This window comes from Notothenia rossii (genome assembly GCF_949606895.1).
Source record: "Notothenia rossii genome assembly, chromosome: 11".
Lineage (NCBI taxonomy): Eukaryota > Metazoa > Chordata > Actinopteri > Perciformes > Nototheniidae > Notothenia > Notothenia rossii.
The window spans coordinates 33,730,444-33,747,161 of record NC_136910.1 but is presented as its reverse complement, the minus strand read 5'-3'; the positions used below and the strand labels follow the sequence as shown (position 1 = coordinate 33,747,161).

Here is a 16,718-nt window from a genome sequence, read left to right as displayed (position 1 = left end):
TGATGTAGAAGAGACATGAAGAAGAGGGGACACATGTTGATGTAGAAGAGACATGGAGAAGAGGGGACACATGTTGATGTAGAAGAGATATGAAGAAGAGGGGACACATGTTGATGTGGAAGAGACATGAAGAAGAGGGGACACATGTTGATGTGGAAGAGGCGTGAAGAAGAGGGGACACATGTTGATGTAGAAGAGACATGGAGAAGAGGGGACACATGTTGATGTAGAAGAGACATGAAAAACTGCAATTCCAATATCTTGCAATATCTCCAGGTTTTGTCATTTAAACTCTGTTATACTGTAGATAAATCTACAGCAATGCATCAGATCTTCATGTACTGTGAGAACAACGCATTGACAGAAAAACAGCCATGTTTTCAGCTTGGCCTTTTGCAGCAGATAAGGCGTTTTAAAGACAGGATTTAGCTTGAGATGTAGCAGAACTTTCTCAAAACAATAAGGAAAACTTCATTCTTTAGTTTATCAGTAATGCATGATATTAACTGGACATGAAAGAGATGTACATTGTAGTCTATAATAAGGCTAATATGTCAAATATTAGCCTCTAAGATGTGGAGGAGGAGTATGAAGTTGCATGAAAATGAAATAAAAGCACCTCAAAGTAATACCTACTTGTGTGAATGTAATCAGTTACAATCCAGCACTGGTAACATTGCTACTGTACACTATGTCTTGGCTTTAGGGAAGAAAAAGCAGTAGTAGTGTGAAAGACAGATGTAGAAAAGGCAGCCAAACCAGTGAGAGGATGCAGATCTACTCGCAGAGGGAATAGACACAGAGGGAGTAAGGTTAAGACTTGTGGCTTTTCTAATGCGGCCTTGTACTTGAGGTTTGGCCCAGTGTGTGTCCCCTCTCCCTGACCCTGCCCACCATACTGAAAAGTCATTGAGAGTCTAGAAGAAATGCTGTTCAGAGCGGAACATGCTTGGCTTGTCTGCCTGTGTAAAATCACGCTCTGCTATCGCACGTTCAAAGCACCACTGTTTTCTCCATTAAAGTTTTCCATGGAAAACCAGAAGCCAAATTCCAGAATTCCCGGTTGAAGTGTCAAGCTAAGGCTGATAAAGAGCTAGTGTGTGTGTGTTGGGTGTGTTTGTGTGTGACAGAGACAGAGAAGGTGGAAGGGAAAAATACGGAGTAGAACAAAGGGAAAGCTGCCTGTTTTCCTAAACCACAACTTCGGAGTAACGATCCAAACAAATGAGGAATGAAGAGGAAGAAAAAGCTTGATGGCAGGGTGGCCCTCTATAATTGCAATGAAAGTCATCAATGATGTTTTTATATTGTAGTGACCTTGCATCCATTCAGGACAGGGCGCCTGGGACATTCCACCTGAGCTGACCAACAAAACGAACAGAACAAAACAAAGCCTGTTTCACAACCGCCTGTCTGAACATTGACTCACATCTCTGTCATGGTGCTAGGCATGTGGGCTCAAGATGCATTAACATCAACAGCGTAGAACACAGCTGTATCTATTGTGCATTGTTTAGCACAAATGGGTAAATTAGACGCTCTGTGTTTGTGTAAGGAAAAGGAAGTTGACTTCTTGTGGCTAATTTTTACAAGTTTCCATCACAGTCATCATGTCTGTGGTTCACTGACCGATACCTGAGGCATGCTGTGATGATGTCAGTGTGTGTTGATGGAGAAGCCATGGCAACAACTTCCTGAAGTGATGCTCGGATATCTGATATACTCCTTAGGGGCTGATTTAATAGAGTGCTGCAGGAATAAGTCTTAAAGCCCAGAAATTAGTCAGCGTTTTTCCACTTTTGGTCGCTGGTGTTGAAATCAAACTTTTTTGCTTCAATTAATGTCGGTAGTTAGCACAAGCTTAAGAGATCATCATGTTTTGTTTTAGGACCAAAAATGTGCCAGTAAATACCACACTTAGACATTTTGGAGCTTTCGCATGGCTTAAACAAGGCATTTGCTAACAAGCAGCTAAATGAGACTACTATAAAACATCAAACCAAACATTCGTCCTCTTTAGTTAAATGGTGTTGACATTGAAGTTATTTGCTTTTTTAGGTTATCTTTTTATTTCTGCTGATTGCATTAACACTTAAAAATGACATTATCTGAATGAACAAAATGTTTAAGAATCATACACCTTTGTTAGCCACAGGGCTTATTTTATGCAATTATTGAAAAAAGGGAAATTCCATTTGATTGGGCAATGCCAACTTTCGGGTTGGTTTCCAAAAATTCTTCTTCCTTGCAACACTCTATACATCCTTGGGCTTCATGGAGACAATTTGCTTAGAATCTGCACTGCTCATATATGTTTTAAACCCTTAGGAAGTACACACTTTCAGTTTATAAACAGGCCACTTACACTTACCGACTGTATGCTAAACAACAGTATAAGACGTCATTAAGTTGTTTTACGCTCTCACCTGCGGCTCTGTAACTGTCAAACTTTCTGTCAATTCACCACCAAGACTCATTGAGCTTGAAATAAATGTTTTCCACAAGCTTTACATTTTCCATTCTGCCCGAGTGTGTAAAAACTAAAGCGAAAGACAGGGACATACAACTGGACACAGAGACACACAGACAAAAGCCAACTGCTAACAAAAGCCATATGTTAAAGCCGAGGCAGCCATCCAACTACAGTCTAACACTGCAGAGCTCTGTGGCTCTGAAATGTAATTGGACACATACAGAGGCACTTTACACCTCTGCTGAAATGCAAATAGTCTACCTGCTAAATTCAATTACTCAACAACTTCTTCTGCTTTGTTTGAAATGTGAGCATCATTGGGCTCAATTCTTTTTGACGGAAAGCAGTGTATGAGATCTTCAGCCACCTTGAGACGCGTGTTTACATCTGATTGTTTATGAATAGTGGAAAAGATTAATTTTCTACAGACCTGAACACCACACAAGACACCCTAAGCTCCCCAACTGTATTTAACACTACCCTATTATTAAAAGCAGTATTGTTTTTATAAGAAATTTGTTTGGTTGGTTTGGTCAACAAGCTTACTACTTTAAGCTAACAGTTGATGCTTTATCTGATACATTTAATGCTAACTATTTTAACTACCATTACTTCTAGCTAACCATTTTAACTGCCTTTCTATTAGGTTTATAACTATAAAGTTACTATTTTGACTGTTTATCCATCGCTTTAGATAATTATTTCAAATGTTTCCTTTGGCTAACTTCTTTTCTGTTTACTACATTTGGCTAACTGACTAACATTACTTTAGGCTATTTTTTTTCCAACAGACTTTAACCTAACACTTTTCCCCGATAGATTTAACACCAGCCATTTCAACTACTTTTACTTTTAGCTAACAACTTGAACTGTTATCATAACTTTAAGCTAACTATTTTGACCATTACCTAACTGTTTCATCCTCTCTGCTAAATTGTTCACTAGCTAGTAAAGAACAAATTGGAGAAGGAAGAGAAACTGATGCAGTATCCATCTCTGTAAGAAGCGCAATAGATGTGTTTATGGAATATAATTAGAATACAGACAATACATATTACACAATAATATAAACATGGACTCCCGTTGGACTCACTCTTTGTATGTTTGTCTACCAGAAGCTCTGTCCCACTATTTCCTCCCTACACTCTTGAATCAGACAGTGGTGATGTTGTATACAAGTGCATGATCCTAATTTCCCTAATGACAAAACAACTCCTCCTTCATCCCTCGTGACATCCTTACTGCCAACATTAAAAACCCCTCTGTGCTGCATCCAGCCAACACAGATGGAAGAAATGGTGAGCACAGCAAAAACGAGGAAAGGGAAATGGAGAGGATTAAGGAAGAGGGTACAACTTTACAAAGACCAGTGAGTTTACTTTACAAAGACCAGTGAGTTTACTTTACAAAGACCAGTGAGTTTACTTTACAAAGATCAGTGAGTTTATACAGTACACACACATCACAACAGACACAAAAGTTGATGGAATGCTGACTGAAACTTTCCTGGGCTTCCCAAACCTCTTCAAGAGCCGTACTATTTTCAATTTTCACATCTACAGTAAGCGCTTTGCTGACACACAGCATCCGTTGTTGGTGGTTTAGCTCTTATGGCAAGCATATAACATCAATGAATTACATTTTATTGAAAGGAATTCAGTGCAAGGGATTTAGGAGTATTGCTCGTTCTTACCTTCCGACCTTCTTGGCCAGTCAGTCCAAACGGGCCAGTAATCCCTGAGTCTCCCTAAAACAGAAAGCACAATCATCAAAATGCACTTATGCAGCATTAAGGAGCATGCCAAGCAGGACGTTGTTATAAATTAATGTAGCGTGTAAGAAAAGGTGAACTACCTTCTCTCCTTTAGGTGCTGGCCCAGGTGACATGCCAGGGTCTCCTTTCCTACCCTGATTAAGAAAGAAAAATACAAAGGAGGACATTGTGTGGGTGAATTTCTCTGAATAACACCTTTTATTTTTGGCCAAAAAAAGGGTGATGGTGTAAATCCATTGCCTTTACATTTTCCATACATAGGTTATAAGCTACAATTGATGCAAAACAACAGGATTGAGTTGCCATGTAGCTGATAGACTCCCATTACAGATGCTTTAGATGAACAGCATTACATGGGTTTAGTGCCTCTCAGGTCACGCACAGCAAGCTTCATTGTCAGCAGGTAACAATAACGTGGCTTCAGCACATCAAAGCTATGGATCGGAAATGAGTGCTGAGTGCATGGACCCCTGCTATCTACAACTTTATTTAATTTATTAACGATGAAAGAGGAAAGATTGCAGTGCACCCCGAGAAATCAAAGCTTCATAGTTATTTTCTCAACACACCTGCCAGGTAGAAAAAGTCTGCTCGGCACCAGTCTGCTGAGAATTTGGCACAGTTTCAATTTTTTCCCGCCCAATATTAATCAAGTAATTAGTGTATGCCCCTGAATCTGGCATTCTGTGTGAGTATAATGGCGCGTTTCCACTGCAGCGCGGAGCTCGCTTTAAGCGTGGCGAACTGTACGGGGCTCGTTTTTGGTTGCGCTTCCACTTGGCCTAGTTTTGGCCCGGGGCTACTTTTTCACCTTTCTTCTAGCTAGACTAAATCGTGGTTCTATCGAGGCCAACAAACAGGGCTGAGTCGGGCTGAGTTTGCTAAACTAGAGAGAGAATCGCTGTCAAGGGGGCTACAACTACAACAAGATGAACATATTTGACCGTGATTTAATTGTAATACACGTTTCAAAATGATGCCGAAGTAACTACATACTGATACCGGTTAGTAAAAACCATGAATTAATGCTTTGACAAGTCTGCAGACAGACGGCAGGCGAAAAACCTTTTAAAATGTGTGATCTTCTTATTATAGACACATGGATTTCCAAACATTTGGTCTACCTACGCTGTAAAATGTATTATCTCTTCGATTTACACATAGCATCTATTGCACGTCTGTCAGTCCTGGGAGAGGGATCCCTCCTATGTTGCTCTCCCTGAGGTTTTCTCCCATTTTCCCCTTTAAACTGTGGGTTTTTCTCCGGAGGTTTTTCATTGTACGATGTGAGGGTCTAAGGACAGAGGGTGTCGTTTTCTCATACTGATATTCTGCACAAACGGTGCTGTTGTATTTGCTGTAAAGTGTCTTTACTGTAGGGTATTTTTATTATATGTACAGAACTTTGGCTCGACCAAAAATCGTTTAAAAATGTGCTATATAAATAAAACTTGATTTGATTTGTTGTCTAAATGGAGATCGGCTAAGCTAACGCAATATAGGCTATATGCTCTGACCGTCCACACTCACAACGGCCTATACAGACATAAATAAACCAGCGACTGTATTCGCCATAACACAGGCACTCAGTGGTTTGTACTTGTTTAACTTTTGTCTAGTTTCTGAACAGATATGAAGAGCTTGAGTGCAAACAGCTAACGACTGATGATGTTGTTTTTTCTGGGGTGCTCACGGGTGCTCATTGAAGATGATGTCACGGCTCCGCCTACACTGCGTTACTATAGTTACTGCCCCAGCTCCTAAACTGTAATGGAAGCGCAGCATTAAAGTGAGCCGGGCCTAATAAGGCCTAACCAAACCGAGCGAGGCCGAGCGAGGCCTGCGGTGGAAATGCGCCATAAGTAACATAACTTTAATTATTTACCCACTTTTGTTATCATTATTATTTACCAGGAACATTTTCATCATATAAGGAATAGTTCAACATATTTGGAAATGCCAACAAAATCCAATATAACGTCCACTTACTAAGCACCTATAAAGCTAACAAATTGCTTTGTTGGCAGAGTGTAAAGATGTCCAAGAGATTCTAGGAGGTCAGCTTTTTTTCCTTTAAGTATTTAACAATGAAGATCACCTAGTGAGATGCAGAAGGGTTGGTAAGGGAATTTTGGACTTTTGGACAGGGCCAAGCTAGGTGTTTTGCACTGTTTACAGACTTTGTGTTAAGTAAAGCTACCACTACTGTAGATTTAAAGCTCAATAGTGATAATTGTTTTTAAGCTAAACAAGCTTAAATAAAAAAAACACTCTTACATTACACAAACCAGTCTGTGGTCTGTGCAGTGGTAACCACGTCTTTGTCTTTTATATATCTTTGTATAAATATGTTTGTCTTAATTAGATATGCTTTGCATGTGGATATATATATATTTTTATATTTTCTTCTTTTCTTACGGTCATGTTTTAGAAAGGCCCTATTAGTTTTGGGGTTTTTCCTTTCCTGAAGTGTGTTCGATAGGTTTGTGTGCATGTAAATTGTCTGAAAAGGCTCAAATCCCTGTGTTCCCTCCAGAGGGAGTTTCTCTCACAAACAAACACACGGAAATGTAAACCTGATTTTCCCCCTGGCAGCACCACATGTAGTGCTGGGATGTTTCTCATGTCTACAAATGTCCAGGTGTGGCTGCACTGAACTTAAATGACCCTGATCCTTTAGCCACAAAGCTCTATTACCCTTGGTGCCTTTTATGGACTCCAGCTAATATAGAACATCTCCCCTTAGAGGCAAGAGAAGATCATAAACTTCTTATTAAATAAGTATTAGAGGCAGGTACATAATCATGTAATGGAAAAATCAACACGGCTGCAGGGCATTTTGAACAAAAAGCCAGATTTGTAATCATTAGTTAGACTAAGTGTGTGTGTACGGTACCTTGAGCCCAGGTGGACCAGGTCGGCCAGGGTTCCCATGGGGACCGGCGGCGCCCTGTGAAACAGCCAAAGAGAGAATAACATAATCAAAACAGTGATCGAGATCTCAATCAATCATCATATTGGGATAGAGCCGATGCAGACTGTGGCTACTGTGAATGAGACCAGAAAGAGGAGGGGGGGGGGGGGGGGGTGTAAAGTCTGTCCGGAGAACCTCAGCTTTCATGATACTTTAACCTATTTCCCTATACATCAGCTGTGTGTGTGGTGGTGAAGTATTTGGGGTTGGTGTTGGGGGTAGAAGCTTATGGAAAATGGGGTCTGTGGAGCTGCTTCACCATATGGATGTGGTTTTCCTGCCCCCTGTGGACTCCTCTTCACAACCCCCCTTTCCTCCACACACACACACACACACACACACACACACACACACACACACACACACACACACACACACACACACACACACACACACACACACACACACACACACACACACACACACACACACACACACACACACACACACACACACACACACACACACACACACACACACACACACACACACACACACACACACACGCACACACACACACACACACGGCATCTTCATGAGTAATGCAGATCATCTCGTATCATAACACTTTGAATTCCTCCGCTGGTGTGTGTTTCTGTCAGCATTGGCTGAGGAAATGAACAGGACTGTGTCTGAAAGCAAACAGAGTGAGATCTACAGTAGCAGCATATTGGTAATGTGAACCACCTCGCACCGTCCAAAAGCCCCCCCTGGGAAGGCTTAGCAGAAAACTTTTTGGAAGAATGAGAATAATCTAAACCAATTTCATGACAGAAACAAAGAGTTTGAAGCTACATCCCCACCATCCAAATATCTGTCTACCTTCTCCTCCTCTGAGAGTATTTTCAGTGGATCTCTGACCCAACTCCTGCCCCCCACGTGCTGTGTCACCCTCGGGCCCCTAACCCACCCCCGGAGGGGGTCAAGGGTCGCGCGAGTCAGAGAGAGCGGAAAAAGACCCACAATTGCTTTAAGAGCTGGGTCAGCGAGTTTCACTGAGGTGAGTCAAAACAAATCAGGAAGCCATTATATTCCTGATCTGCTCTACAAGCATAAAAAAACAACATCTACCAATATATCAATACAGCCAGCGCTTAATTATCCACAAAAACGGAAGCAGTGTGGGGTTTGGGCAGGGTTATACGACTCAACAAAAAAGCCCTTTGAGTAAAGTTCAGAAACAGGCAGCGTGCAGACATGACAACATAAAGGCCTGTTGCTGTAACTGCTCTTCCTTCAAAGGGCGCTTTGATGACACCAATGTCTGATTCATATGAGACAGAGTTTTCATGAATGAACAGGACGTAAATGAGTGTACAGGTGTTGTTATAACTCATGTGAAAAAACGAATTCCACACTGCCCTCTCTTGCAAATAATTATAGAACTGTAAAAAACTTAATTTGGATCCAATCCAAAATGTATTGAGTTCTATTTTTTAAACCTTTTCCCACAAGTTGCATGTACTTGGGCCAGTAGTCTTGCTGAAAACGCAACAGAAAAAAATATATTTCGCATTTTCTCTTTAGCTGAGGATATAATACTCCACAGGATTTAATGAGTAAGACAACATAAGACAAGACAAAACAAGACAAGACAAAACATAATACCATCCAATAAGGTGAGACAGGATAAGATCACCTGGAATAAGTTTTGAATAAAGACATAGAAAGAATAAATAAAATAAAAATCAATAAAAATCAAATTGACAGTAAAATACAAAATTAAAATGCTTCATGTATAGATATCAATAATTGTGAATTTGTTAAAAAATATATATTGTACATACTGTGCAAGTCATGTGATTGAACATCGTTTTTTTTTAGAGGGGGTCATTCTTTGGTTATGAAATAATGGTAAACATGATCTGTTTTTACCTTGTCATGTTTTACAAAAGGATTCTCAAGGTTTAAAGACGTACTGTAGCCTCTTTTCGTCCCACGCTCACTTCCCCCCCCTGCATTCAGGTTTCAGCTGGTTTTCTCTCGCTGTGTCCAGACAGTGTTAAGGGACACTGTTGTGCCCTGAATAAACTAAAACAAATAGACATGCTTCAATTACATGCTTCAAATTTAACCATGTGGTCTACCGCAGCCTGGGCACTGGCTGGCACAGACATTTGGAGTTGCCTCCATGTCGTGTTCCCTCTCTCGCACAACAGGTGTCTAATTAGAGAAGCGCAGGGTTGGTCATACACAAGCTATCAAATGAAAAACCACCAACCTTTGAGCGGCGACGTAGGGAGTTTCTGCGGCTGCTGTGGTCATAATGCTGCTAGCTCTGCACATTTCATTACCATTCTAAAAATGAGAACAGAAATCTAAAGAAATGATGGCTCCTAATGTTTCATGCAATGTGTGCTGTCTGCTCTAAGGGAAAAAATATATATGCTTCACACCATATGTGAAACCAGAAATATTGCATATGCATTTCTGGATCTTAAATGTGGACGTTTTACATCACTCTAAAGGTTATACTCCCAGACGGAATATTTTAGACAAGGCCCTGTTTTAATGGGAGATGCTGTAAACAGGGCCTGACTTTCAACACTGGCTCGTAAACATTTTTTTTTTTTAAATGTATATACAGTCAGCGCATTAAAGATAAAAGAGATTCTGCATGGTGCCATGCCAAATAAGAGCCGAGGGGGCAATGTCTGATAAGCTAACATTAACATCAAGAGCATGAGAAACTGCTGGACGTCTTCTTAATTAAAGATCCCAGTCATCACACACACACACACACACACACACACACACACACACACACACACACACACACACACACACACACACACACACACACACACACACACACACACACTTGCAGGAAAGGAAAATATTTAACTGTTCATTAAAGTTGCAAGAGCTTTGCCATTGCTGAGTGAAAAGTGCAGGGGTTGCAGGCCAATGCCAAATACATTACAGTAAAACTTCTTAATAACAGAAGCAGAGAGGCAGATGAATGAAGCTACTGGTGAAAATCCAGTCATATCAAATCTATTTGCCAACATATTTAAAGCTAAATACATCATGCAGTGACCAGATGAAAAAGGAAATGGTAAGTAGTCCAAAGTATTACTTAGGCATTTTACAAAAATAATAGTAATATTTCATAATGGAAATGACAAGGTTGAAAATAACGATGGAAACCAAGAACTAACGTTATGCCAAACACTTCAAATCGTATTAAAAAATGTGGCAGGAGGGAAGGATTGTAGCATGGGCTGTGGTTTTAACTGTCCTGGAGTTAAAGCAGATCTATAGTTGTTCTAGGTTTCTATACGTGCATCTGGGATTTAAATGAACTTTATGTGCAGATGAAGCGAAGCAGCAAGTGTTTTAGAGGGGAAACACTGGTAAACAGAAACACAAAAGAATAAAACCAGAAAACTAAAAGAAAAATGCCAGGTTAAAGGGGTCCTTTTATTCTCATTTCCAGGTTCATATCAGTGTAGTGTCTCTCCTGGGACATGTCTCCATGCTTTAATGTTCAAAAAGCTCTTTATTGTTTTCATACTGCCTGTGCTGCAGCACCTCTTTTCACCCTCTGTCTGTAACCAGAGCCCAGTCTGCTCTGATTGGTTAGTTGGCTGGCACTGTCATTAGTCAACCGCTTAGAGATGTCCTGCCCCTTAGCCATTACGTACAATGTGTTGGAGTGCTAGCCAATAGAAGCGTGTTATATAGTGATGTCACTTTGTTAAGGAAGTAAACAAAGGAGTCCAATGGAGGCGTTTCAGGCAGGGAGGGAGTGTGTGGGAGAGAAACTCCCTCTGGAGGGAACACAAGGATTTGAGCCTTTGCAGACCATTTACATGCACAGCAACCTGTATAACACACTACAGCAAAGGGAAAACCCCAGGGCCTCTTTAAATGTGTTATCTTAGTTTTCATCGTATGCAGAGTGACAGGTTATGTTAACTATTATTTTATTATTTAGGATTGTCAAAACATTGAATACAGATATTCATCGAGATGTATCCCTTTTTTTTGTGAATTTTAGATTTGGACAGTCCTGGAGCTTTAGTATTTCTAATAAAGTCGTAATTGTCAGGTTTCTTTATGGTCATCATTTGAAATGTATCCTACCAAAACCTTTTTGGAAACGTTTTAGAAATCACCTGAATTTTTCGATTATTAACTGTAACAGTCAAAGTTTCCGTTTCTATACGTCCATGTAGGATTTGAATTATCTTTACGTGCAGGTGAAGCAAGGCGGTGAGATTTCATCTAGTGATATAGACATGAAGTAGTTGAACAGGTAGCATGAGGAAAGATGGGCAACTCGGACAAAGACCCTTTTGACGCAGCCGGCTCCAGACGGATCCTGCAGGCTTCAGATAGAGAGCGCCCGCCTCACGTTTCCTCTCACACCCTCCTACCACCGCCGTCACCACCCACACTAGAAAGAGCTTGTGCTGCCTTTTTCACGGGACTCCTAGCTGAGGGCTTCTGTACTGACAGTGGTTCCCTTGGCGACGGCGTCTCACACTCACATGTTTGGGATCAGAGGTCAAGGTTCATGGGTGGTGCTTGGTGGGGCTCAATGGTGCTCTGTGTGTCATCATGCACAATTCCAGTAATACGAGTTTAAAAAGGGTTGTGCAAAAAAAGATTTTTCCTTAGCAAATTCCAGCTGACTTAAGTTGATGGAATTTGATGGAATAAGCTAAATGGAAGGTTAGCTCCAGCTTTCCACCTGCAACATTAGTGTTTTATACATATAAATGCATAGATAATGAAATACATGTATTAATAATGAAATAGGTGAAATGCAGAGACTACATGTCACTGTGTGTGCAGTGCTGTGTACCTACTGTATGTGTGACTTCCTTTGTTGTATTTACTTATTTACTACTTATCTTTTTGTATTCTATATTTTAATGTGTTTTTCTAGGTTTATTCCTGTCTTTTGTATGCACCTGTTCCTATAAGAATTTATTTTAAATGTATGAAAGCCATGTTGTTTTAAATATGCTACATTTTCAGATAAAGTTGAAAAAGACCCTAAAAAAAATGTTTGAGACTAAATATTAAAATCATCCATTCCCTATTCATTTGTCTTGTGTGTAAATGCTTGCACTTTGAATTGCCTTTGTGTCTGAATTGTGCTATATAAACAAACTAACCCTAATCTTAACATTTATCACTTATCCAACAATTATAAACCTTTATAAGGGGCAGATACATCTTCAGGTGATTCATGGAGATATCCATACTTTGGAAATTCCCCCTGTCACTTGCTCTCCCTAACTGATTCCTTCCTTTAGTTTTTCATACGAACATATGATGTTTATGATTATTCCATCCTCCAGAGACCCACCCATTCATTTGTGTCCTCTGTGGAGCACATTGGGTTTTGGTCCATTATTTTGAGGTTACACATGCCACAGCATTAGGTCCAATTGTTCTTCACAGAGGACATCCTGGGCTTTTCAGACATGTGACATATATGTGGGGGTGTGGCTTTTATAAAAGATAATTTCATTGTATTTCAAAATGGCGTCCATCAACACAAGCACTATTTATAGAAAGAGAAATGGTAAGTTTGTAATGTTGTAATTACCAGTGTTGTGAGTTCAACATTTTAATTAATTATAGTAAGGGAACATCTTAGGAGACAGTGTAGTGAGTTTTCAGAGCAGTGTAATACTTATTTGACCTAAAACTAAATGTTAGGAATGTCCTCTGAGGAGGACATGGGGATTTGCTAATTTTTTATTTCCCCCATTTTACAAACACAAATGGAGTCCACTATGGGCCAAACTAACACGTAGGTTTCTGTAAGGTTCATGGCAGACGGACGCAGTGGGAAAACATACATCAAGTGCCTCAAGTGTCAGATGTATCTCTGCATTTCGAAAAAGGATGGAGTGCTACCAATGAGGGCTCAATATTTGTTGCATTTGTTGTTGTGCTCTAATGTTGTCTAAATGTACTTGTATGTTAATGTTGTTTGTATACTATGCTTCACATAACTACCACCCGATGTCCTCTACAAAGGACACACAATAAAACAAAAATAAAAATATTTGTTTTTAGTTTGTGTTCGTCATTATGGATACCACCCGAATACCACCCTAAAGACTTGTGTGATAAAAAAAAAAGGAAATTTGAAACCTTTTTCTTTCTGGGTCTCAGGAGGATAATGTAGCAACACCCGCTGTGAGTCTGCAGCTCCGAACAACCTGCAGCAAATATCCAGAGTTCATTTATTTCAGTGATGAACAAGTGGATTATTTTCCACTAATTGAAACCACACTCTTTTATCCGGCCAAGAGGAGAGACATGTTTGTGAGTGTGAATTTTGCAAGTGTGTAAGTGTATATGAGGCTATCAGTTTTGTAATTAAACTTGATTAATGCTTCTGTTTACAGGAGGTCCATAATCTGACTCACTCTTTATATAGGCTCATAAACACAGCCGCATATGTCTGTGCTGCGTATTCACTTCTGTGTGTGCGTTAATCACAATGACACTGGTTCAAGTGGCATGAAAAAAAACAAGGGTCTTTACTAATTGTTATTTATTCAACTGGCTTGTTTTCATTGTTTGCACATTGCAAACCAACCACTTCCACTTACAATCCCACATGAAGCTCAACAGCTGGTTTGCCTTGGTCGACTAAGATCTGAGGATCAGTAAATCAGTGTGAGGTGACACACTGCTGAGGAGTGAGGGGCTTTACCAAGGACAAGTTTAAGTGCAGCTCTACATATTTGTAAGTCTTAGCAAAGCAAATTCTTTGGGACCCTGAAGGTAAATATGGTGCATATTTTGAGAAAAGCCACTTATGGGTCATATACAAATAGTTTCACTCACTCATATGAACATGTTCACACAGATCTGTCTTTAGATTTCTAAGCCTAATTAAAGTTTATTCCAGGTTGGTTCATAAGAAGTGTGGCCTGGTGTTGAAGAGCTGCAGACTGGTGGGAGGTGCTGAGGGTGCTTAAGTAGCTCTAATTAGAGCCAGACAAAGACCTCCTTATACATCTATGGTTCACAGGGACTTTAAACGCCTCTCAGACACAGACTGACAGTAGGCAATAATTAGGAACACATAAAAAGACACACGCACATGAATCCATGGATGTAAAGTGTCAATAATTTGCAGTCATGTGATGCATTTAGATGATTCTGTGTCAGGATCGACTGAAAAGCTAGTTTGTAATGTGTGTGTGTTATTAAAATGGTAAAAGAAGTGCTAAAACATGTTGAGTCTGTCTTTATTAAATGACAAAAAAGCTGTAGATGACAGCTAGGCTGTGCATTGCCATGCTAACATGCTAACATGCTTACAGTAATACCGCTAAAATGCTGTTCATGACGTTCAGCAGGTATAATGTTTACCATGTCAGTGACCATGATATCTTTTTGTATGTTCCTTCCCTTTGTGGCTCACTTGAGCTTTGTATGTGTTATATGGAAAAACAATGGGGTCACCTCAGTTATGACAATTCATCCTGAGGGGAACATGAACATTTAAACCAAATTTCAAGGCAATCCATCCAAACGCTTTTGAGATATTTCACTTAAAAGTTAAAACCATAACTTTCTGATATGTTATGTTATAAGAATACAAGTCAGGTGATCATTTTTCGTGGCAGTTTGTCCAATAAATGTTGAGATACTTAGAAGTCAGTCTGAATCCATACAACAGATAGAAACAGAGGAAGTTCCACAAAGAGTGAGACTATATCTGTTTAACTGGCCATGGAGAAAGAGGCCTTACATTAGTGCAGGATGGGAATCCTATGAAGTGTTGCTGCAGCTCAGCAAGGAGAGAGTCCAGCGCCATGTGTTCCCTGTCTGTTTACAGTGCTTTTATTAGGCATCCTGTGGCACAGCCAGCCTTTTGAAAGGCCCTCTTTATAGGAGCTTTCCTGTTTATGCTTTGGGGTGGGAGGTCAGCACTCGCAGCCCCATGCTGAATATGGTCAATCTGCCTGCATAGGTAAACTGTGTGTGTGTGTGTGTGTGTGTGTGTGTGTGTGTGTGTGTGTGTGTGTGTGTGTGTGTGTGTGTGTGTGTGTGTGTGTGTGTGTGTGTGTGTGTGTGTGTGTGTGTGTGTGTGTGTTGGCTGGGGAGGGATTTTAAGTGATGTAGGAGCCTGGCTTGGCAGGGTATTATTTGGGCTTCGTTAGCATGTACGTCAGCAGCAGTAGCAAAAACACAAACAAACACAAACACACGCAGAGGGATATCCACATACTGTACCCACAGTAAACCTAAATACAGCCACGCTTATTGACTTGGCTCCATAAAAAAGAAAAAAAAACTTGGATTTGAAAACCACACAAAACAACGGAAGAGTATCAGGGCCAGATATAAGGGGAATACATTTGGAGAGGTACTTTTAACTTTGCATTTCAAGAAAAATTCAGAGGGTTAAGAACAAGGTTGAAATGCTAAGAACAAGTTGAATTTTGAAAATAAAGTAAAATGCAAAAATGTTGAGATTATAGTTTTACATTTCAACAAAAATAATTTGTAATTTTCAAAGAGTCAAAGTTACTCATCACTGCTGGTGCCAGGCATAGGAAACATTACATCTGCATTCTCAGAATTAAGTTAAATTGTTTGGAAAAAAGTCAAAATCTTAAAAAAGAAAGAGAAAATATCAAGAAGATTATAGAGTGGTGCAGTGACGAGTTCTAAAACAGGAAGTGAGTTAGCATTTGACCACTACCTGTTCCCTCGTCTCAGAGTCAATGGGATTTCTCCATAGGATTTTGGAAAATAGCTTGAAATAAGGTCTGTGGTTGACACACATTTAAGAGATGGATCACGTTTTGTTTTACGACATTAAATACATCAACTTGTACAATTTTGAATCTGTATTTTTGAATATCGATCTTAAGTTGGCGTGACGTTGAAGCAGCGACCCTGCTGTAGTTAGTTTATAGCATAACGTTAGCATTGTGCTTCTGGCGGTTAGATTTATGATTAGAAAATTATAAAAGTAGGGTAGACATGTGGATATTATCCGGCTGAACAAATGTGCATTTATCAAACAGGTTAGTTTCCACAGACCTTATTTCGGGCTATTTTCCAAAATCCTATGGAGAAATCCCATTGCTTTGTTGTCGAGGGAACCCATGCGCAGTTTAATTCCGGGTAAATACGTCATCCCTGCAGGGCCAGGCATAAGGGGATATTTTAAGAACTAAGATATTCTTAATAATCAAAATGTTGACTATGAAGTCAAAATGGCAAAAATGAAGTCAAAGGATATATTTGTTGAGAAGAAAGTTGAAATGCAAGGCGTAAGAATATATTAATCTACACAGAAAGACACTTATTTCTTGCATTTTGAGAGTAAAGTGAAAATAGCACTTCTAAATGTAGAGGATGAATTGCACTTGTTCTTTCATATACTGAAAGTTTGTCTTAATTCTCAATATTTCTCTCATCCCCTTATACCTGCCTTAATAGCCTTTTGTGGAGGTTACAAATGGACGTGTGTTTGATGTTCCTGGAGGTGTTTGCGAGAA

At 39.9% G+C, this 16,718-nt stretch overlaps 1 protein-coding gene across 1 annotated transcript in view; it reads right to left on the bottom strand.

Moving 5' to 3' along the window:
* The window catches only part of col27a1a (collagen, type XXVII, alpha 1a), a 103,656-nt gene that overhangs the window by 54,379 nt on the left and 32,559 nt on the right, over window positions 1-16,718 (bottom strand). The window contains exons 5-7 of the mRNA XM_079657754.1: window positions 7,144-7,197; window positions 4,328-4,381; window positions 4,167-4,220 (exon numbers count right to left, since the gene is read on the bottom strand). Of these exons, the coding sequence (XP_079513880.1) occupies window positions 4,167-4,220; window positions 4,328-4,381; window positions 7,144-7,197 (162 nt within the window). The remainder of the gene's footprint in view (window positions 1-4,166; window positions 4,221-4,327; window positions 4,382-7,143; window positions 7,198-16,718) is intronic.